Genomic DNA, 25,326 nt, shown 5'->3' with positions numbered 1-25,326 from the left:
TTTTTAAAGGAATATATAGATCAGTAGATATATTGATTTAAAATCCCACATAGAAATAACATTTTGAACATTCTTTTCTAGTAGCTCTTATTATGTTTGGTGACCAGGTAGAGTTAATTTAACTTTTCAATGACCCTATTCCCATTCCAACCCTGAGAATCATTGACGAGTAGCTCTCTATAATTTTTGAGAGGGGAGTATCCAGGTACAATTCATACCCACTGTGATTAACCCACTATGGTTTGTGGTTGTAGCATTGTAAACATTCAGAGAGAAACCAATTGGTTTTTCCCAAACTCTCATGACCCTGGCCCTGCACATGGTGGGGAGGTAGTGTGTTCTGAAACAATAAATTACATCCTTGCATAATGAACACACTGCAATGGCACATTATCTCTGTCAGGCTACTGAGGTTCTCTTTAGTACCCTGCAGCAATAATTTTCTAACTGACTTCAAAGAATGGATGTCCTCTGAAAGTACCTTACTTACCTCCAGAGAGAAATGCATTAACATAAAAACATCTAGGTCTCTGAGCCAAATTTCTCTTAGTGTCTAAAATTTTCCATCATTTTTGGGAGACTTGCAGGGTACCACACAAATTAATTCTTTTCAGGGCATTTCTAGTCATGGATATGAGAGCATTGCCTCTTGACCTAACATGATTTATTATAGTTGTTCAAAAATACAAACTTACCCTTCGTTGTACTTGACCATGTAACAGAGAGAGATGAGATGCCCACCTTTTGTGTCTCTCAGAAGATGGGTTATAATTAGGTCCTGCACTGTTATTAGCCAAATCCCAGCGAGTGAGTCCAGCTGGAGTTTCTCCTTCACTGAACATTCTGGGAATTGGAATGTTTAACATCAGTTCATGAAATTTAAAAGCAAGCTGTGAAAAGTGGAAAAGGTGGACAAAAGAAAATCCACAAATATCTGCCTCTGACAAAGAGAAATAACCAGAACTGGATTTATCTTCTCACCTGAATCAAGAGAGACAGGAAAAGAGAGGCTGACCACCACTGGACAATGTTTGTAAAAGAATGGTTTTCAAGATACCAGAGGTCAGAAAAAGAAGAAGAGTGATTTTTGAGAGACGGGAGATGAATGAGGCGAACCTTGTGATGGCCCCAGTTACTGCCATGAGAGGATTCTTAGACAACAATGGAAAGGAGGGACATGGGCAGACCTGGTTGACCCTCTGAGTTGAGAATTTGAGTAAGAGTTCAGGGAATCCAACCCGGGCATTCCAACCCTGATTTCCAACCTGGTTAGGGTTGACAAATAAAATATAAAAGAAGAGAACTATAAAACTCCAGAGATCTAGAAAGTATTCTTCAGAATTCTGATCAACCCCTGCAACGAGGAAACTACCTGAGGCCTAGAAAGAACCAGCCAAGAGGATTAGAGGTAATGGTCCCGATGTTCACATGGAGCAGGGATTGTGCCTGTTCCCACCAACTAGAATTGAACCTCTCATCATTTAAAGGAAATTAGGTACTCACAATTGTCTTGAATTTGTAGGGGGGAATAATTAGCTACTTAGCTGTAGGCTAAGTACTGCTCTAGTCCTGCCTAACAAATCTTAAAAAGCAAGACTAAAGGATCAAAATGTTTCCAGGTAACTTAATCACATCCCAGAATACAGCTCAAGGAGGATGTGTGTATGTGTGTGTGTGTGTGTGTGTGTGATCTAGCACCCAACAAATTAAAATTCACAATGTCTGCATCTAATAATAATAATAATAAAATCCCTGGGCATTCAAAGCAACAAGAAAACACTGCTCATAATGAGGAATAAACTAACAAGCAAACACCCAACTAGTTGAAACCAACTCAAAGATAAATGTTAGAATTATCAGACTAGGAAATTAAAACATCTCTTACAACTTTAGTACATATGTTCAGAACTTAAATTGAGAATGCATACATTTATAAAGGTCAAAAATCAAACTTCCAGATACGAAAACTATAGGTCTGATACGAAAAATACACTGGATGGTGTTAATAGGAAAACATTGGGTGGGACATTTAGTTGTAAAGGCAATGGGATTAGACATTGAGAAAAAAAAGTAGTGAAAAAATTAGACATAGAAATAAAGTATAAAAAGAATAAAAACAAAATAAAGAATACAATATAAACTATTATAAATAGCAGATTCCTTGGAATCTCCAAATAGAAGAAAGAGTGGGGAAGAAAGGAAACTATTTGAAGACTCAATGGGCAAAATTTTGCTACATGAGGAAACTATAAATCCATAGACCTAAGAAGCTCAATAAAGCCCAAGAACAAGAAACACAAAGAAAAAATTACACCAAACATATCAAAATCAAATTGCTCTTAACAATGATGAAAATAAATGTTTAAAAACAGCCAAAAGGAGAAAAAAACCCACATATGCACATGTGAACAAAGATGAGGATGATAGTAGATTTCTTGTTAGAGAAAACAAGTCGACAGGGGAGCACCATCTTTAAAGTACTGAAAGAAAAAAAAAATCACCCAAGAATTCTGTATCCAGCAAAAATATTTTTTTTTTAGAAATTCAGGTGAACTAAAGATAGTTTTCATTAAAGATAATTTCATATCATACAAAGGTTTTCTTATCATTACTCCCTGAACAATACACTATAATAACTATTTACCTAACATTTATGCTGTATAAGGTAGTCTAAGTCATCTAGAGATAATCTAAAAAGAATACGGGAGGATGTGCATAGGTTATATTCAAATACTATGCCATTGTACATAAGGAACTTGACCTTCTACAGATTTTGGTATCTGTGACAGGTCCTGGGACCAGTTTCCCATAGATACCAAAAGACAAATGTATATACTTTATTATTATTTAAAGCTCCTAAAGATAATTGACTACATGAAACAAAGTAGTTAACATATTGTTGGCATTATAACATATAGAAAAACATCTGACTACAATAGCATAAAATACAAAGGGAAAGCAATGGAAGTATACTATTATAGATTCTAATGCTCTACATGAAATGGTGTAATATATGAAGAGAGATTGAGATACACTAAAAGCATATACTATAAGCTTTAAGTCAATCACTAAAATTAAAAAAAAGATATATAGCTGACTAACTAACAAGAGATAATAGGGGACCAAAAATAACAATTAATCCAAAAGCAGGTGGAAAGAAGAATAAGAAGGAAAAAAAGAGAGAAAATGAAATAAAAAAATAAATAGGAACACCATCAGCTTAAAATCAAGCCTATCAATATAAATGACCTAAATACCCCAATTAAAAAGCAGAGATTGTCAGATCATAAAGACCCAAATTTATTCTGCCTTTATGTAAAAAAATATAAATAGCCCCAAAATTTTTTAAAAAATGAAATTAATATATCATCCTAACACTAGGCAAAAGAAAATCTCAATGGCTACATCAATCTCTAACAAAGTATATTTCAGGGCAAAGAACAGAAAAAAGAAAGTTTCAGGGTTAAAGAAGTTTATTTCATAATGATAAATTTGTCCATCTATCAAGAAAATATAATAATATAATGATATTTTACATTTTTGCACTGAAATGCATGGATTGAACTGCAGAAAAAATTTAAATCCACCATTTTCACACATTAATAGTCATCTCCATAAGTGATAGAATCAGTAGATATAAAATCAGTATTGAAAAGACTGAAACAACACTAGCAATCAACTTAACCTAATTGGCATTTCTGATATACCCAAGGAGTAGAATAGGAGAACGCACATCATATTGAAATGAAAATTTGTATTTTCTTAATTTTTTTCTGACAAGTCTGGCTAGAGGTTAATATATTTTATTAATTATTACATTATCTGTTGACATTATCTGTTGTTTTTCTCTTGTCTATATAATTGATACCTGATGTGATCTTTATTATTTCCCTTCTTCTGCTTGCTAATGGATATAGTTTGCCTTATTTATTTACTTATTTTTAGTTTTTAAGGTGGAAATTAAGGTCAATGATATGAGTATTTTTTTTTTCTTTTTCTATTCTAAGCAGTGCTGTAGTTTCCCTATAAGTACATTATCATCATGCCAAAATTTGGATATGTTGCATATGTATTCATATGAGCTCAGAATACTTTGTGATTTCTACTTTCTTTTTTTTTTCCCCCTTTGCTACTGGGAATTGAATCCGGGGACACTTAACCACTGAACCACATCTCCAATCCCTTTTTTTATATTTTATTTAGAGACAAGATCTCACTTAGTTGCTTAGGGCCTCACTAAATTGCTGAGGTTGGCCTTGAACTCATGATCCTCCTGCCTTAGCCTCCTGAACTGCTGGAATAACAGGCATGAGCCAACATGCCCAGCTCCACTTCAATTTCTACATCAACTTAACAGTTATTTAGAAGTATAATGTTTTCTTTCTAAATATTTGGGGATTTCTAGAGATAGTTGAGATGTCGGTTTTCCCCAGATTGATCTATGTAGACAACACAGTCCCAATTAAAATCCTAGCATGACATTCTGGTAGAAGTGGGCAAACTGACTTAAAATATATATGGAATGCAAAACACCCAGAATAGACAAAGCAAAAAACTTTGGAAGAGAAGGAAAAGTTGACGATTTCAAGACTTCTACAGTAATCAAGGCAGCATACTATGGGCATCAACATAGACAAATAGGTCAATGGAATAGAGTCCAGATATAGATCTGTATGTGCATGAGAGCTTATTTTTTACAAAGGGAGAAGGAAATTCTATGGAAAATGATGGTCATCAGCAAATGGTGATGGAGCAATTGGAGCAAAATAATGAACTTCTACCTGTGCTTGTGCCACATAAAAGCAAGATATTAGAATGGGTCCAAAAACCTAAGTGTAGAATGTAAAATTATAAACCTCTATTTAAAAATATATATGAGAAACTCCCTTCTAACTTGGATTAGGGAAAAAAATCCTAGATATGAAAATAAAAGTACAAACCATAAAAGAACAAATTGATAAATGATACTTTATCAAAATTAAAAATCTCTGTTCTTAAAAACCTTTTAGGAGAATAAAAAGACAATCCACAGACTGAGAGAATATTTGCAAAGTATAGATCTGTTAAAAGATTTTTATCCACAATATAGAAAGAATTCTCAATATTCAATAATAAGAAAGTAAGAATCTAATTAAAATCATATGAACATTTTAACAAACATGTCATGAAGGAAGATAACCACTAGCAAAGAAGCACATTAAAGGGTCTGTAGCATCATTAAGGAGAGACAAATTAAAAGATGAAAACAAAATGAAACATATTGAAAGAGAACAAAACAAAATGAAGCTCACGTAAGGGAAGAAGAATATTTCACACTTGCAGATTGTATTCAACTAATAATTTCTTAGCTCTTGACTTCTGTGACTGTCAGGATGCAACTTTTTTAGCTCATTTCCTCAAAGAGCATATGATATTTCTTGTAGCCTCATTTCTTTTTTATTTTTTTAATATTTTAATAGGTATTTTGGACTTTTACATATATATGTATATGTATATATATATATATATGTGTGTGTGTGTGTGTGTGTGTGTGTATCTGAGAACCGAACCCAGTGCCTCACACATGCTAGGCAAGCGCTCTACCACTGAGCCTGGATCCCAGCCGGTAGCCTCATTTCTTAAGCTGCTCTTATTCTCCTGCTCAACATCTCAGTACAGGGAAAATGCAGGAGGCAGTGTAGCTAATATTCTTGTGAGTCTGCTTAGAGCAACTAATTGTGATCAGAAGGCTTATTGTGAACACAAGAGGAAGAGGAAGTTGCCTGTCACTTGGTCCTTCACCAGGCTGTTATCTCGTGACCCTGACTTGTTACAGAGCTTACAAGAGTCACCTGAAGAAATGAATATGTTTTCCCATTTTTTTTTAAGAGCTAATTCCTAGAAAGTTAATTTGGATTGAGATACATACATAAAGTGGAAGGAGTGAGTTTGTTAGATATCTTTTGTTCTATTATACTTACTGAGTTCTTAATAAAAGCAGTAGAAGGATATAATCACAAGCCTTTACATTGGAGTTGTGCTTCATTCTTGTAACATTCCTATGTTACACTGGACTCTGTTTGTTCGTTACCTAAAGGAAGGGGCACCACCCTGCTCTCCGTGGACCTGGTAGTGAATGACAGATGGGGCCTGTGCAGACCTGGAGGTGCACCCAGCTCTGCAGATCCAGGGAGGAAAACCAAGCAGGCAGAACTACGACATGTGGATGCCCGTGATATCACAGAGGTTGTTTCTTTCTCAGATTCCAATGCAGGAATTTGGGAAGCAACACATGCCCTGGAACATTACTGTTTTTCAGGAGGTGGGCATCCACTTGTCATCCAGGCACTGAGACTGTGGTTGTCACTTTTCACATTTGCAGAGACACCTGCGTCCTGGTGTTCTGTCTCATGGAATTAGCTTCATCTCACTTTGTCTTCCTGGTATTGCTGCCCTCCACCCCTGTACTGCTCAGAGCAACAGCCTTGGGCTGTCTTAATGCTCCACAACTAAGAACTGGCTGTTTCAGACACCTCAATAACCTTCCCTGTCCTTGTCGTGGAGGTCTCATCTTATTACCTCATCGCCCGTCTCTGCTGTTTCTTCCTGAAGGACTTCTTGTCACCCGAGGTTGATGGTGACTGTGCATTAGTCAGTTCAGAACCACAGCAGCCGTTGAACACATGACTCATTTTCAGCCCACTCATCTTTTAATTAATCTCCTGCACCCTAGCTGCGGGGACTTGATAGGGAATATTGTACCGATTTAATGTTTTTCTCAATTTCTGAAAGGTTGATGTGTTTTCTAAGGGACTGTCAATATGATTTTAGGAAGAATTCTAATACATTCACAATTCTTACAGGGTGTTGGTCTTTATGGCCACTTTAGTTCAAACTTCTATCCTAATTTATGCTACATGAACTACATATAAGATAATTCAATCATTGAAGAGGTTGTGGCATCTCGAGAATTCTTTTTTTAATTTAATTTTTATTCATTCTTTTTAGGAACACATGACAATAGAGTGTATCTTGGCATATTATACATACATGGGAAACTTTATTCTAGTTAGGATCCCATTCTTCTGATTGTACATGATGTGGAGTTTCACTGGTCATGTATTCATATATAAACTTAGGAAAGTTATGACTGATACACTCTACTCTCTTTCCTGTTGCCTTTCTCTCTCCCTTCCCTTCATTCCCCCTTTGTCTAATTCAATGAACTTTTATCCCCCCCCCCATTTATTGTGTGTTATCATCCAAATATCAGAGAGAATGTTCGGTCTTTAGTTTTTTGGGATGGATGATTTCACTTAGCATGATAGTCTCCAGTTCCATCCATTTACTGGCAAATGCCATAATTTCATTCTTCTTTATGGCTGAGTAATATTCCATTGTGTACATATGTCACATTTTCTTTATCCATTCATCTGTTTTGAGGCACCTAGATTGGTTCCATAGCTTAGCTATTGTGAATTGAACTGCTGTAAACATTGATGTGACTGTGTCACTACAGTGTGCTGATTTTAAGTCCTTTGGGTATATTCTGAGGAGTGGGATAACTGGGTCAAATGGTGGTACCATTCCCAGTTTTCTGAGGAATCTCCATACTGCTTTCCATAGTGGTTGCACCAATTTGCAGTCCCACCAGCAATGTACGAATGTACACCCTCGTTCTCACCAACATTTCTTGTTACTTGTATTCTTGATAATTGCCATTCTGGCTAGAATGAGATGGACTCTCAGTGTAGTTTTAATTTGCATTTCTCTAATTGCTAGTGATGTTGAACATTTTTTCATATATTTGTTGACCTATCATATTTCCTCTTCTGTGAAGTGTCTGTTCTGTTCTTTTGCCCATTTATTGATTGGGTTGTTGTTTTTTTGGTGTTAAGCTTTTTGAGTTCTTTATACATCCTGGAGATTAATGCTCTATCTGAGCATTAGGTAGCAAAGATTTTCTCCTCATCTATAGGCTCTCTCTTCACATTCTTGTTTATTTTCTTTGCTTGAAGAAGCTTTTTAGTTTGATATCATCCCTTTTATCGGTTCTTGATTTTACTTCTTGTGCTCTACAAGTTTTGTTGAGGAATCTGGTTCCTAAGTGGACATGATGGAGAGTTGGACCTACATTTTCTTCTAGTAAGTTCAGGGTCTCAGGTCTAATGCCTAGGTCCTTGATCCACTTTGAGTTGAGTTTTGTGCAGAGTGAGAGATAGGGTTCAATTTCATTCTGCTACATAGGAGTCTTGAAGGGAAATCCACTTTGTGACTTACAATATTCTTCCATACACAAGAACTGCCTCATGTGGGAAATAGACATCTTTTACCTGGGAGCTTGGGATGCACCTGATGACGGAGAAGTCTACACGAACAGAAATGAAGCATTGATTGAGATGCAGAGGATTTGTTGACACTGAAATGAATTTTTTTTTTGACCAAGGCATAGCTTTGACTGCCAGCTTATTGGTAAACAGTTAGAAATAGATACTCCGTGTACACTGGAATGTCCATGTCAACGGGCCAGTCAGGGGTTTCTTCTTCTTAAAGGAAATTTTGCTTGTGAATTCCCATCACCAGAAAGTTGCTTGGCAAACTGAGGATAACAGGGGACTTAGCTGATGAACTATAACCTTGGAATAGAATACCCTGATGTCTGTCTCCACTATTGGGATGGACCTGCGGAGGAGACTGGGGGTGGTCTGGTGTGCCCTGTATCCTGACAGGGCATGAAGTACTCTTCCACGACACCCCTGTTTCTAGTCAGTCACCTTTAGCCATCAGATATGTTAATATCTTGGAATAGGTTATTATTCTTGTTCACTTCTGGTCCTCCTTGTTTGCTTTCCTCTGCCTTGATCTTGAAAAAATTTGGTGTCTATAAGCAGGTGTTCTCAAACTTTTTCAGTCTCATTCATTTTTGTCCCCCTTAACCAACTCGAGTTTCATGTGCTCTTCACCCACTCCCCTCCCAACAGTGTGCCCAGATCATGTGGTGTGTCAAATAGGCCAAGGATGGTGAGAAGTTCTGGGAACAGTAGCTGTTACCCCATCCTTTTCTCTCATACTCAAGAAAGTGTCATTATGACCTTGAGTTACTTTAAAGATGAGAACTTTTTAACTTTGGTGCTTAACAGGTTTTTAATAATGAGTGATTTCAGTCCACCTCACCATTTGATGATGCCGCTGAAATAAACATCTGCTGACTTGAGGTCGTTTCTACCAATAGTTAATTGCATTCTTTGGTTTTTGAGCTAGTGTTCATCTCAGAGGATAGCATTATTTCTTAGTCCTGGAAAAGTGTATCACTATAGTCTTCTATGTATTGTCAGAAAAGTAGGCTTATTGATTAATGAAGGGATTTCCCTTAACACAAGAATCCAGTGTCTTTGTGGATTAGTTTTCATGAGTCTAGAGAGACACTCTACCTGGGTGCTCTGGATCCCAGTTAAGATAAGTCCTCATTATAGCATGTGCTCTGATCAATATCCCTTTTCCCTTAGCCATGTGTTGCTGAAAACTCCTGTGACCTTTTACCCAACATCCCAGAGTAAGCAAAAGCTGTGGTTTACATGAGTAGGCATGGGGTGTTGGTCTTTTAGATCATTTGACACCCTTATTTTCTCAAGTAACTTGACAAGTATTTGAGCCTACACCTGATGTCCTCGTCAGAAGGACACAACAAAGCATCAGTAAATGGAGAGGAGAATCACAGTGTTATTTTTAGGTGGCTGCCTGTTATGCATCTGCATAAGCCCTTGCTCATTAGACTCTAAACAGTTTTGTTGCCTAAATATTCTTGCTCATATACTTTAGTGTCATTTTGTGGTTAATTTCAGAAAGTGGGCTGTAGGTTGACCCAGTAATAAAAGTTATTTTGAGTTCAATGATGCTGAGACCCAATATAACTTTTTTTGTGTGTGTGTGTGTGTGTTTTGGATGGATTTGGGTGAAATCTATTAACCAATCCATATGTGAGTGAGAAGTGGTCAAGTGGGTGAACTAGAAAACATCATTGCTCCTTTTTGCAGTGGGCTTATACTCCTGGGAGCATGGACATGGCCAGCCAGTCACTTACCTAAGGTTCTAACTGATGAGTCACAGCAAATCAGAACAGCTAGCTCTTTTGGTCACAAATCAATGCATTTTTAATACAACTTTAGGTTCAAGGAATGTCCTTGTGCTTTTCAAGGAGGGCATACAATAGATATCCTCATGGACATTATAAAGGACAAAGGTGGCATGTGACTGGCATCGTCCTCTTGTAGATTTTGCATTTTTGAAATTCACATTTTTAGTATCAAAAAAGCTATTGAAATCATGTACACATGTGTATACATGCACATATATCTTGTGTATGTGCATATATGTGTGTGTATATATATACATATATGTGTAACAGTGCATATATGTGTGGTGTATATATATATGTATGTGTATATATATAAGTGTATATATACACATACATAAATATATAAATTACATATATATGTAACATATAACATATATGTAACATAAGATTGGTGGGTTTAAAAAAATTAAATTGTGTTATACTAAGGAAAACTTCTAACATTAATTTGTACAGTTTACCTAGCTTTTTAGATTCAAGTCTGTTATTAACTGCATAGTGAAGGATCAAATAAAGTGTGTAGTGCACTCTTTGTTAATGACAAAATTAATCTTTTAAAACAACTTTCCTTTGCAATTATTGGTATATAAACTTTTATTGTTTCACTCTATCTTCTGGACATTTCGCTACACTCTTAATGTACCATTCTATTTTTAAAAGAACCTAGCTTGATAGAGAGAATCAAAAACTTGGAATGACTAGAGAAAAAGCAATTTTTCTTTTTTTCCATAATGCTGATGTTCAGAATTTAAAAAAAAAAAATCTTAGCAATCATGAAATAGATATGTATCTGTTTTCCCTGTAGAAAAGTTATATTTTGTCAGATTTTGTTTAAAGACTGGAGAAACAAAAATAATGACACTTTTGCCAAAGGGAACTCCATTGAGTTTATAAAACATTCTTAAAAAAAACCAACAAAAACAAACAAACAAACAAACAAACAAAAAACAGCTGCCTTTGAAGCAAGTATGTGTCAAAGCCAGGACTTTGGACTGTCCATGTTAATGGTTAGTGCCATTTCCTGTCTAGATGTCCTTGTGCTCCAAGAGCCATGTCCAGTGCAGTATCAAGCAAGTATTCCATCTGTCCTTCTGTATTTATTCCTAGCATGCTCCACCAAGGGGCACCCTCATCTCCAAGTGATGACATCTATGTTTCTAAGTATTATCCTGCTACAGTATGTGCTATTTTTACTGTATAGCCTGGAGGCACAGTAAAACTACGAGAAAATGTTTGTGCTTTATTTATTTTCTTTCATTCTGAAGCATTTGGTGTTTTTCCTGAACTAATAAGATTGAGAAAAATGTGAAGAGCAGTCTGAATATGTCAGGTCTAAAATCCAAGCCTTTCTGGCATGTTCTGAAGGACTTTCTTTGTCTTTATGGTCCTGGCTGCTTCTTGGCTTCACAGACTCTAAGACTGAATAGAAGCAAAGCTCTCTTGTAGACAGGGTTTCTTGACCCCGTCCTCATCACACTCTAAGAAGTTCTGGCCATTGAGTCATCCCCAGTGCAGCTGCAAGAGTTCCCCAGACCTGACTGATACTGCTGTACCAGGAGTGGGCTGGGCCCTGGGACACTTGCAGAGTTGGCATTTTAATATTTCCTTAAATGTTATTGTACAAGGTTCCTAAAACGGAGGGGAATAACTACAGGAAGATGCCTTGGAGAGTACAGACAGAAGAACAGAAAAAGTTATTCACATATTTTAAATTTTGTAAAGAAAGGACATACTTAATAAAGGGAGAAAGAAAGCAGCACAAGTATAATCAACAAGTTCAGCACCATTGTTCTACAAGATGACGCCATAGGCTGGGCTTTAGGAAGTTCTGTTGCCATAAATATCATGTATCTATCATCTACCTTTCTAATCTACCTACCCTTCTACTTACCCTACCTATCCATTCATCCATCTATCTCATCTAGCTACAGAAAAATAGTAAATTATCAGAGTATTTTAATAATGCTGTAACATTGATATTATATGCAATGAAATTAATTTAGAAAAATCTTATTATAATCGTACACATTATTGTTTGGGGCAAAGAGAAAGCATGCACACATTGAAAAAAAAGTAGTTTAAAATAGCTAGAATGCACTTATCATCTAGAAACAGTGAAATCTATACCCTGAAAAGCTAACAGCTATCTCTAAAAGAATGTTTTTCTTAGTATAGTCTCATTATTAAAATATAAAACCAAGACTCATTCACATGCCCAGTACAATCCAATTTGACATTTAAAATTGGGCTTGGGTTCACGAGCTTTAGTCTTCTCCACTTTCTTTATTTCTATTTTGTATTTTGCAACTGTTTTGGCTGCCTCCTGTGTCACTCTGTTTCTGTAGAAAGTTAATTTTATAGAGAAGCAGCAATATTTTTTCTGGGACTTAAAAATCTGATTTGAATCCCTCCTTTATCTCCAGTCAAGTCAACTTACTTTGTGTTTGGGTGAAAGTTGAATCAAACTGTAAACAACAATATCAGCAAATCAAACCCAAGACAAGGATATATATTTACAATGTTTTTAAAGCCAGTATCAGATTCTTATGAAGTCTGCCTCATCAACATGCCATGTATGAGCTAGGCATAAATGCAAATGACTCATAATCACATTTTTTAGAGTTAAGTCATATTAACTTCAACTGTATCCATTTATTTTATTTTATTTTATTTATTCTAATTTGTTATATATAAGACAGCATAATTCAATTCAATTCATATTACATAAATAAAGCACAGTTTTTCTTGTCTCTGGTTGTACACAAAGTAGAGTCACACCATTTATGTTTTCATACATGTACTTAGGGTAATAATGTCCATCTCATTCCACTGACTCTCCTACTCCCATGACCCCTCCCTTCCCCTTCCTCCCCTTTGCCCTATCTAAAGTTCATCTAAAGATCCTGCATTCCTCCCATGCTTGCCCCCCATATCCATTATGAATCATCATCTTTATATCAGAGAAAACATTCAGCATTTGGTTTTTTTTGGATTAGCTAGCTTCACTTAGCATGATATTCTCCAACTCCATCAATTTACCTGCAAATGCCATGATTTTATTCTCTTATTGTTGAGTAATATTCCATTGTGTATATATGCCACATTTTTTTTATCCATTCATCTACTGAAGGGCATCTAGGTTGGTTCTACAATTTAGCTATTGTGAATTGTTCTGTTATAAAATGTGGCTGTGTCCCTGTAGTATGCTGTTTTTAAGTCCTTTGGGTATAAACGGAGGAGTGGGATAGCTGAGTCAAATGTGATTCCATTCCCAGTTTTCCAAGGAATCTCCATACTGCTTTCCAGATTGGTTGTACCAATTTGCAGTCCTACCAGCAGCGTATGAGTGTGCCTTTTTCCTCACATCCTCGCCAACACTTATTGTTGTTTATATTCTTAATAGCTGCCTTACTGACTGGAATGAGAACTTTATCCATTTCTTAAAACAAGTATTTATAAACCAAATGGTTGTAAGTTCTATACACAACATCTCTGCTTACCTTCAGAATAAGTATACACTGGGTAGAATATTTGTGCTCCAGGATTCAAAACCACTCCAGCTGCCCCTTATGAGATACAAGAAGTCTTTGGTTCAGGGGCAGGTGAGGGATGACATGCGCTTCAGTATCCAAGATGGGACCAGCTTCCATTTAGTTCATAAATCTTTTTTTTTTTAAGTGTGGTGCATTTAACTACTTTTTGAACCCTCCAAAAAGCCAGCATAGGTTTGGAATCAATGGATTTCAAAGTATCAATTACAAAAATGGTCATGCTTCTCAGTTCAGTACAGAGTGGCCTCTTAACACTTTGCCCTTTGGGATCCTTGTTTTGATATGCTTTCTGATCTTGCTGATACTTACTCCATTTCAGTTTAAACTGAAAACAAATACAGAAACCAAAATGTAATAAAGCAAATATAGTACATAAAATGAGGAGCGACTTGGACCTGATTTACAAACCATGGCAAAGTCACCTGGATAGCAAATGCTCCTTTTCTGTGAGAGTAGGCCCTCAGAAAGCCATCCATAATGGTTTTTTTTTTTAACGGGTAATATAATTTTTTGACATATCATACCTTGCTATTAAATAAAATATAAAATCAATGTACTTATGATTTTCTTTTTAATTTTTATTTTATGGTATGAAAGTCAAAATTAGAAAGTGTGGTAGGAAACCTCTTGCTCGTCGTCTTTATCCCCATCCATCTCATTTTAATTCAATTCACTTCACTTTAATTAAAAAAATAATTATTTGTGGAGTATGTGTTCCTTTTCTGTGAGATTAGGCCCTCAGAAAGTCATGCATAATGTTTTTTTTTAATAGGTAATATAATTTTTTGACATATCACACCTTGCTGCTAAATAAAATATAAAATCAATATACTTATGATTTTCTTTTAAATTTTTATTTTATGCTATGAAAGTCAAAATTAGAAAGTGTGGCAGGAACCCTCTTGCTCGTCATCCTTATCCCCATCCATCTCATTTTAATTCAATTCACTTCCTTTTAATTAAAAAATAATTATTTGTGGAATATGTGCTATGTATCTGGTATTGCTTCACCTGCAGGAGGTGTTAGAGAAGTAGGATGCCTTCCCCGTTCTCAAGGGTTCTATAATCTGGGTAAAACATCCGCCTGCAGCCAGCTCCGAAACTAGGCACCTCAGGACAAGTGCCAGAAGAGATTCTGAAACAGAAGTTCCTTTGATGAATTCTAAATAGGGCAGAGGGGTGGGAGGGAAGGGAGGGGGCAGGGGATTAGCAAGAATGGTGGAATGTGATAGACATCATCATCCAATTGGTGTCAACATACTTTATATACAACCAGCCATATGAAAAATTGTGCTGTATACACGTAATAAGGATTTAATGGAAAAAAAAAAGAAACATTAGGAAGAGTTTGAGCATTTCCTTACATGAGGAACAAACTCATTATATTTGTGTAAACAATGCTAAATGTGTACATGCCAGCCTTTAACCATTTGAACTACCAAAATAAAAACAAGATGTTTTTAAAAGAGAGAGAGAGCAGATGTGACCAGGTGTGGTGGCACACACCTGTAATCCCAGTGGCTTGGGAGGCTGAGACAGGAGGATTGTGAGCCAGCCTCGGCAAAAGCAAGGCTCTAAGCAATTCAGGAAGACCCTGTCTCTAAATAAAATATAAAATAATAAAATAGGGCTGGGGATATGGCTCAGTATTTGAGTGCCCCTGAGTTCAATCCCTGGGAGAGAGAGAGAGAGAGAGAGAGAGAGAGAGAGAGAGAGAGAGAGCATTATTCTGAATTATTTTCACAAATAATTATTATCACAGCCCCAGCTTCAGAACATAAGCCTAGTTCTTTTGCTATTCATTGTACTTAATGACTGGGAACACAAATGCAGCTTAAACACCCAACACACAAGCTTTCTTTCTTTGCCCATTCTGCTACCCCTTGACCAGCTCCTTCCTTCCACTCTTGATCCAAAATTGGAGAGGAGGATGGAGGTCCATAGCCAGAGGGAGCACCCCACTGTCTCCCCCACAAGCCATAATTAGAAAGACCTTTGGATTCCTTAAGATCCCTGATGGTCCTTTTTGCATCTTGGGCACCCACCAGTCTTGTCAGTGGGCATTGCTGCCCTAGGCAGCCTGGGACAGCAGGTGCATCAGTCTCCTTGTGGGCCAGTTGAGGCTCACCATGTTTAATGTGGTCCTTCCTACTAAACCAGCTGCCTGACCTTAGCTTCCTTCCAATCAATGGGAACAAAATTCAATCTTAAGTCATCATAACAAAACTGGGCTTTATGGGTCTTGCATGTGAGGCCAAGGGATATCACTGCAGGTGATTAGTAGTACATGTGACCCTAAGCCGGTCATGACGGCCAGAGCACTAAAGAGGCAGCCCTGGCTTGCATCTCCCCCATGGACCACAAAGTACTTAGGCTGTCAAAAATCAGTGGAAATTTTCTAACTCTTGATTTTGGCTTTATTGTGTCTCCTTCCCTCACTGACAGGTTTTCAGTGCAAGTATCATAGTAGAGCTTTCTTTTCTCTATTATTTCTATTTCAAATAGGAGAAGGTGCTAATGCAGGGTAAACATAACAAAACATCAGGACCAGATTAAAGAAAGGAACCACAGGAGGTCTAAATCAATGGCTCCTGGAAAATTAAGAATTAACTGTAATTACAATAGATCAGAAGAGGTTCTCCTATTTCCCAACTCATTTTCTGCCTAATTTCAGTTAAACCTTATTTAGGAGAGGATCTTAGCCTTTAAAGTTGAGTAGGAAATTTTCCTTATCCTGAATTGACTTTGAACATCTCTGTAGGTGATGACATCACCCTTCTTAAAGTCTAAACACTGTACTCCAATCCCTTCAGAACCCTGCCCAGGACACTTTTAACTATAGGCAAGATGGCTTGCAGAGCACACACCACCAGTGGGAGCCAATAATATAGTGTTTTTTTGTTGTTTTAAATTCTGCCCAAGACCATTAGCTTCCATGGGGTAGAGATGCCAGGAGGAAGAAAAAAAAATACAGCATTGTCTTTTTCCATTAACTTAGTCCTGTTTTCATCTTCGTTCCCTTCCTCCACCCCCTCACTCTGGGTCCAGTGGAGGATGCCGGTGATTTAACATCCCTGTAATGATTTTGGTTGGGACGCGTCTTGTTTTAAATATCTTTGGGAAGCTGCTGAGAATTCACAGAATTCTGTGAAAGAGCAACCTTGCTTTTTTTGCATGGAGGCCCTTGGGATTAGATGAATCTGATTTCTTCCAATCCTGCTGACCATTGAGGTAAATTGACCAGATGGGCAACCACTGTCGTCTTGATTGCAAAATAAAGTGATTTAATATCCATGTTGCATGAACCAAATGTTTATAATCTAGTTTAAAGCCACTATTAGATTTTTTAAATGTACCAGTATTTAAAGTTCTCTATTAAGATTTTTCCCCTTATGGATTCAGTGAATCATATTATAAAGGAGACCACCACGATCAGTCTTGAATTTTTCATTGATCCGTGTTTTATTTATTATTTATTTAATTTTTTTTTTGGTTGGTTTGTTTTCGTTTTTATTCCCCCCAGATTTTCTTCTCCTAAGACCCGGAGGGTGGAGTGGGTGGGGAAGGCAGCATTGACACTTTTCTTTTTTCTTTTTCTTTTTTTCAGATTCCGAAGAGTAGAAAAGACCTCATATACACTAAGAGAGGCTGCCAGTGTCTTGCATCATTTTAGCTGAGCTTCTTCATTCTCCTTCTTCTTCTTCCACAAAGACCCCTCTCTGGGGAAGGTGTACAACTTCCAAAAACAAGCCCCCCCACACTTGGCCTTCTCTCATGCCGTCTCCTCCCAGGGATGAGTCCTGGGAGGTTGGTTTGAGGTCCTTAGAACTCTAGGGGATTTCCCCCTGAGCCAACAAAACCACTTGAGATTTTTTTGCACAAGCAGAAACAAAACGTGAAGGGACTTCCTCAAAATCCTTTGCCAATGATGTGGCTTTCACGGCACCTGTCTGGCCTGATGAGAACGGACACCCTGGATGTGCTGGGAGAGGCCTGGAAAAGCCACACACACACTGTACTTGCCGTTTTATGACTGTCAATGCTGTTCTGTGAAATGTTGTTTTTTGGGATTTTTTGTTTTTTTGTTTTTGCACTGGCTACTGATGGTAGAAATAGCCATGCTGGCCCTCATCACAGCCAAAATGATGATTTCCATCTCTGGTTCTTTCCTGAGTCGAGAACATTTGTTTTTCTCCAGTTTTCTTTTAGATTTAAAAATTGTTCTTATGCCTTTTTTCCCCCGTTTGTATAATATAAAATTCCGTTTATTTTTTTTAAGGAGACTATCCTATGGGAATCTGTATTTGATGCTTAATTTATTTTATCTGTGCATTCATGAATGTGAACCTCAAATGTGTCAGCTGATGACTCTACTGTCAGGTGGGAACCCTGTTGTTTTCATTGGGTGGCATCCATAACCAAGGGGTTACTGAAATTTTGACCACTGGTTGGTTGGTCCTCTTCTTTGGGATATCTGTGATTTGACTTCATCTTTTTTTTTTTTTTCAGGGAAGTGATAAGCATCCTAGTACCAGGGAGATAGGTCAGATAAGTTTTTTTTCATTTTTAGTGAGGCTTTACAAATAACAGATAGGAGTTGATTTTCATAGCACAAGTAGAAAATAAAAATAGTAAATGTATCCAGGAAGAGGAATAATTTATACCATCCCTTGAAGCCAAAATAAAAGTGGGATCCCATGGAGTACAAGAAAAGCATGTGATTTTATGGGTCTAAATAGTATGATTTGGATAAAAATGATTCTTACAATGTACCTGTGGAATCCCGAGTTCTTCCCAAGAGTAAATCACATGGGTATGCTGTGGTGAAGAGGGATTAGGAACAGAAAGTGGCTAGGCAATGGGCTTCAGTGTATTCTCCATTGCAAATTTAATTTCTACACAAAAGCACAAAAACACATGTTTAGAAACCTCTGCTTTACTAAAGCAAAATGTCCATACTTCCTCAGAGAGAGAGAGATCACAGGTGGTCTATGAGGCCTTTTTGCTCACTGAAATATTCTTCAATGGAAGATTTACAGAACTTTATCATAAAGAGTACCCAGTAGCATACTAATGTGTGACAGGTCTCTTCTGTCCATTTTACATTTGGCCTCATAAGAATACTTACATTTTTCCTAATAGTGCCCACAGTAGATAATATGATCACAAATTCAAATGACTTTAGGGGCCTACCAGGTCAAATAAATGAGGAAAGCAAGCCATGCAATGTTCCAATTATTGTGATGCATGGCAATTTATCAAGGGGTTTGGCATCAAGGAGACAGTAAAGATCAGTGAGGACTGTGACGAATTGGCAAGGGTTGGTACTGTCAAAAAGAGGCAGAGTATAGTCAGCCACCTGACTTGTGCTATGTAGCAACAGGGGTTCTGTGTAGGAAGGAAGATTCTAGAAATCTAGAATTTTATGTAAATCCTTTCAAAATTTTTACATCTTGGCAACTAACTCAGAAACTTACACTGTGCGGGTCAAACAAAATATGTAGATGAGCTGCTTGTAATCCGTGGGACATCAGTGAGCAAACTGTGTTCTTAAAGGGGGATATGACTTTGTATAGGAGTTCGATATGAGCTAAGGGATGTCAATTCTTGACCTTGGAACCTGGACCTTTTACCTCATTTCTATTCTGTATTTTTGTACATGGAGCTTTTTGTGCAGACAAAATAGAATGTCTACAGCTTCCATTTTATAATCCAGTAAGCAACACTAAACAATATTTGAAAAAGGAACAGGAATATAGCCATTTTTTTCTAGCACCAATAAAGATGGAAATATTTTCATTTGTTTTAAGTCATTAACCAACTGAAAAAGAATGGGAGGAGAATTTTATACAGTGTAGAACTTTGGAATTCTCAGTGAGGAAAAACAAAAGCTGTGTGTAATTCACTGACTTAAATCTTTTAAAAAATGTTTTGAAGACACATTGAGTAAAAATGCAAAGTTATTTAAAAAGTGCACAAAAATCTGTATTATGTTCTGAATCGGGGTTGGAGCGTATAAAACATTAGAACAACTTTTCCAAGTCAGTATTGACTGGAAGAATAGTATTTCCAAAGCTCTAGCTCATTTTCTAGGGTCTTTGAATTCTCTGGAAACAACTTTCTCCAAATTCAGCTGCAATAAGGGATGAAGATTGTTCCCTTGTGCCAACGGTGGAATCTGCCTCTGATTTACATACAGAGCAGGGTGCACACACCTGAATTGAGGATTGACCAGTGTGTAACGTAGCATTAGAGACATTCTCCCACTAGTCAACCACACATGCTACGTATTCCTGGGTAGAACCTGACAAATGGAGTCAGCCCTTGAGTTTGTGTGCCCATGTCACTAAATAGCTCCCTTTCCAGGTTGTTCTGCTGTCGTGTGGTTGGGTGGCATGATGACTCATCCTTACAGAGGTCAATGTGCCATGTTTTATTCTTGCCTACCTTTCCTCGACTCTGACCCCTAATAGCTTATGGCAGCAAGCAAAAGACTTGCTTCAAACCCATCAATTCAAATGGACTTTCTTCCACGGTCCATTTCATTCTTGGAGCTTTATAAGAACTACTGAAGACATACAACAGGATCCCATTATGGAGGTGACATACTTAAATGATAAAATGATACTGAACATATGAAAGTCAAAGAAAAAAATCAGTGCACATATCCATTTCATTTGCAGAATTTAAGACATTATGACATCCACCTGGTACCATGTATTTGTGTAAAAGTGAAAAATAAGAAGCAACATTATCATGGGCTCTGAGAGGGAGAGCAGATAAAAAAAAAAGAAAAACAAATTTTGTAATCTACATTTGGGGAGTCCTGGCCTTTGACTATTATTTCTCTCATGGATCACTTTTCTTTAGATAGATGGATGAATAGATAGTATATGGGACATATTTTCTTTTAGTCTTTCTTAATGGCTAAACAGAGACTTAGATAATAGAAGTTACTTTGTAATATTCCCAGTGAAGCTTGGAGTAAACAAAAGAAAAAAAGTAGAGCACAAAAATCTTTTTTTTTCTTTTTTTTTTAATAACAGGATAGATTCTGAGATCAAAAGCCTATGTATGTTGAATTATCTCCCAAATAAAGAGGATGTGGGGGATTCAGGCAACATTTTTCCCCTGTTGGAAGCTTTGTTCTCCTGATGCTGAGATGCCCTTGTGTATTACAAGAGTTGTACTGGCCCATCACAGTGCCTGGCACTCAGCCAGCCTTCAGAAAACACAGGAGGAATTATTGAATGGATCCCATCATCCACCTGTGCATATAAACAAAATTCAAATTTGCCTGGTAATGTATTCAGCAACTCCCATGTGCCAAGCACTTCACTTATGTTCATGAGACTTGTATTTCAAATATGTGCAGACACACCCTGGTCATACAAATAGCTTATTATAAGATATGGGAAATGGCAGGTTATGTGGGGGAAACTGTTTAAGAGAGCCAAGTTTAAGAATAATAAATAAAAATTTTGCCATGCCCTTTTAATGTAAGAGAAATAAAAAAAAATCATAACTCAACATAATTTGTCTGAGAATGCTCTACCAAAAGAAGTGATGACACCACTCTCCATGAATGAAATGTCAGTGGATTTATTTCGAATCAAAGTAAACTTTTTATATCCAAAGTACACTGTCTTGGAGAAAATAGGAAAATCTATATGTGCACCATGAGAAATCATTGCATAGCAGTTCTGCTTCTCCATTATTACGGTGGGTATAGCTCTGAACCACAGCAAAATTGGATATTAAAAAACATAATGTTGCAATAATGATGTTATATTGGATCTTATTCATGAATAAATGGAGAGTAATGCTTGTAATTCATCAACAGTGATCCATGATCAAAAGCCTCATTATCACTGAGAAAATGAACTTAATGAAAAAATTGTTATGAACACCAATGGTATTCTTCTGAAATATCCCTCTGAGAACCAAGAGACACATTACCTCAATGCCAAATTTCAGTTTTTAAGGTTTCCTGTCATCAAAGACACTGATGGGCATAGAAATGACACTAGAATTGGAATAAACCAGCACCGCTGACATTAAGGTTTATGTTATTAGTGAATATGGGTCCATGGAGTTGAGAAAAAATAGGAAGTTGGCCTCTGGAGATCCTCTTTAGGTATTTGAAAAAGACAGGTGCTTCTCCAGGAGAATCCATGATAAGGAAGAATTTCTTTATTGAGAGAAATCCTTTTTACATTAAACAAAGATGAGGTGTGGTGAGAGACCCGGACTGAATGGTTCATAGAGGTCATAATTAAATATTATACATTCATGATTATTTTCTTAACATCTCATCCTACCCATTTTTCTTTAAAACACTGGCAGGCATATCTAAGATGAGTTCACATTCATTCTGGCTTCTGTTTCCAGGCAGAAGTGGATTAACACGGACAATGGCGAGCTTCACTGAAAGAACTTCAACCCAGCCTAGGTTGCCATTGCAGAGCCAGGAAATGTTGTGTGGGCTCCTTCAGCTCACCCAGAACTCAGTTTCCTCTAGTGAGGCCGCGTCACCTCCCGGGGTAAATGCTGGCTGTAGCTAGCCATGGTCAGTGCCATCTGAAGGCTCATCCTCTACTTTGGTCAGCTTCAGTCATGGCACTTGGACCTCAGCCATGTATTCTTCATGGGCTCTGACTTCTGCACCAGAAGAAGCATCTACCAGTCAGTTTATGAGTAAGGTAATTCAACTGAAATAATTCCCACTACTCAGTAGCTTTGGAATGGTTTTTAAATAGATTGTTCTGGAGGCACACTGTTGTATAGTCTTTGCTCTTCAGTGTTGATCTATCTTGGGGTAGGGGTTTGTGCACAATTATCCTTGTCTCTGAGTGGATATGTGTGCAATGATACAGAAATATAGAAGTCACACACCAACATGCATAGATTTATAGTACAAATCTACAGCCATAGGTATTGTTCAGTAACTGATTCTAGAGTAGAACTATAGAGTACACTTTTCCTTTTTTCTTGCTTTGATGATATTTTTATACAATTTTATATGCTGTAAATTTCTTGAAAATATATTTGCTATTTTCGTTGGTAGAGCTCGGCTAGGTTTTTATCAGCTCTCGTGCCCACTGAACAGCCAGACCCGTCAATCCCATCTAATTTAAATCTCTTCTCCCTCTTTCATACTCTTTCTTTATCTCTTCCTTCTTCTCTTCTTCCGTTTTTTTCTACCTTTCAGAAATTCTTTCATTCTCCTCTGTCCAGGTAGGCCATTCTGTTTGCAGGATCATTTTAGCACACAGAACACAAAATAATGGAGGAAAAAACAAAAAGCACCAAGTTCCTGTGTAATGTACACAAAGAAGTGTTACATGTCAAAGGTACAGCTGGGTAGGTGGGGGGAGGGAATAGATGGGTGAAAGGAATCAAGTAAAAAGAAGTCCTGATGGGAGATCCAGTACTCAAAGCAATGTGAGTCACTTGAAGTCCCTTGTAATATGGCTCTTCTTTTCTCTCGGTGGGAATACAGTTTGTACAGTCACAAGCTCTTCTCTGTAGGATGTTGTGCCCTGACCATGAGTCTGTAGACTGCCTGCTAGTAAGGGCTCTGTTCACATGTGAATTGAAAACTTGGCTCATCCCCTCAGCCTTAGATTTTGCTACTGTTCAAATCCCTGCCACTGGATTTGTGGGAAATGCCTGAATCGATATCAAGATGCTTTAGCAAAACTTAAAAGAAGGAAACAATCAGAACACACAGAATTCCAAACTCCCACCCAGATCACAGGAATAAGGAAGAGATTTCTGTATGGGTCTATAAATGCTCTTCCAAAAGCGAAGATGGAAATAGACTTATCTGTATTTTGCAGTAGTGATGCTATGTACTTGCATGATGTGAATCGTGCTTCTGGCAAACAAAATACAGTTTGCAGTACATCAGAGAGAAAGAGAATGACCACGTGTTCTAACAAAGAGTGTTCTGTTCTCTGTGATGCTGCTTTCTAGTAAAACAATCTGTTCCAATGCCATAGCATTGTATCTCCAAATGCAAAAGTAAATCATAAAGATTCATGTAAAGCGGAGAATGCTAAACTGCTCTCAAAAAATTAAAGATGTGTTTATTGTAAATCTTTATTGCACCAATGAGCCTGATAGTCCTTCAATGTATAATTTTCCCCCAGCATCTAGTAATGAATAACGACTTGTATGTTCTTCTGATAACCAAATAAAAACAATGAGTTAACCTCTTAATTGGAATTTGAAAAATTAAAAGGCTGTATTTTTTTCCTTTCAATGTTTTTCTATTGTTGTCTATGTTCTGTTCCCCAGATATGTAGCTGCCCAATCTCACTCCGTCCTTTGTCACTTTTATATTTCTGCATGCACCCCATAATTTCCAGGTCCAAAGGACCTTTGCCTACACACTGGTGGATATTCACAGTATACAACTGTATCATGCTTCATATAATCCTTTTTTATTGGGGATGAGGTGGATGGGTTATCAGAAGGTCTTCCAAGGCAAAAGAAACCTCAGCACTCATGGGATTAGGCTGATTTGCATATTATTTTTCATTAGGGTACAATGATATATGGTTTTACAGCCATGTGATACTAGCTTTTGAATTCCATTTTTTTTCTCCCTTTTCTCTTGTGAAAAGCTTATATTTGTAAGTAAATATTCTCCTGCTCTTTAGGAGTCTGACTAGCAAATAGTCATTAGTTGATACAAGTGGTTTACATACTGTCAAGCACCCAGCCTGCTTTCTTCAAACAGGCTCCTTGAAGGGGACCCCCTAGTGATGATGAGGTGCATTACACAAATACCACCCCTTGGTGGGCTGCCACCAAGTATTATTCATGTGCATGACTCCCCTGGATTATTATCCATTTTGGAAAATATATTCTTTGAAATCCACCTATGCCCTGTAGGATTGGTTGTACTTGTAACAACATTGCTGTTATCAGACCAAGAACTTAAAATCACCTGCAATACCCTGACAATCAGTCAATACTCTATGCCCTTATGGTATTTTACTATACATTTTTGCACAGTTAAAGCCACACAGTATACTTAATTTTGCATTATGATTCATTCACATAACATTGGTTTATAAGAATTTTTCTGATTTCTTTTTTAATTCCTCATTAATGTAATTTCAATAGCAACATAATGCAATATTTCATTTTGTGGCTCTAGCAATTTACTTAACGATCACTCCACTGTTGGACAATTAAGTTCAATGCTTTCATTTTTTATTTTTGCAGTTTTAAATAAAAGCAATGAATCCCTTTTTATATAAATCTTTGTCACATTTCCAAATATCTCCACTGGACAAATTTCTATATGTGCAATCAGTGTGTCAAAGATTCTGAACAATTTCAAAGCATATTCAAATATTAAAAAAGCATATATTGTTGAAGCTTTTGTGTTTTTGATCATTGTTCTTTGTGATGAACATAGTCAGGTCACACCAAAGCCAGAATAGTATGGATAGTGTTGTGGCAGAAAAAAAACAACAAACAAACAAAAAACTGTGAAGATGCACCTCTGGTTTATATACCATTGGAAGACAACTCACAGGTGTGAGTGGTTTGAAGCCCTCCAAACTCTCAGTGATTCCATAGCCCAAAGCAGAACTTGGACTTCTTTTGATGCTCTTTCTGTAATGATGTAAAAGGGCAAAAATGATG

General features: G+C 37.1%; 1 protein-coding gene across 8 annotated transcripts in view; it reads left to right on the top strand.

Moving 5' to 3' along the window:
- The window catches only part of Pde1c (phosphodiesterase 1C), a 601,507-nt gene that overhangs the window by 549,851 nt on the left and 26,330 nt on the right, over positions 1 to 25,326 (top strand). Inside the window, exon 19 of one of the 8 annotated variants that reach the window (XM_058573162.1) lies at positions 22,054 to 23,929. The exons of 6 other annotated variants lie outside the window; for them this stretch is intronic. In XM_058573162.1, coding sequence (XP_058429145.1) covers positions 22,054 to 22,226 — 173 coding nt within the window. In that variant the 3' untranslated portion in view covers positions 22,227 to 23,929. Of the gene's footprint in view, positions 1 to 17,269; positions 19,462 to 22,053; positions 23,930 to 25,326 lie in introns of those variants that run through there. One more of the 8 variants, XM_058573165.1, reaches the window with a different exon arrangement.

The sequence above is a fragment of the Marmota monax genome, unplaced genomic scaffold, assembly GCF_021218885.2.
Source record: "Marmota monax isolate L192 unplaced genomic scaffold, Marmota_monax_Labrador192_F-V1.1 WCK01_AAM20220418_F8-fsc00133, whole genome shotgun sequence".
NCBI classification, from domain to species: domain Eukaryota; kingdom Metazoa; phylum Chordata; class Mammalia; order Rodentia; family Sciuridae; genus Marmota; species Marmota monax.
This window is presented reverse-complemented; position numbering and strand designations above follow the sequence as displayed.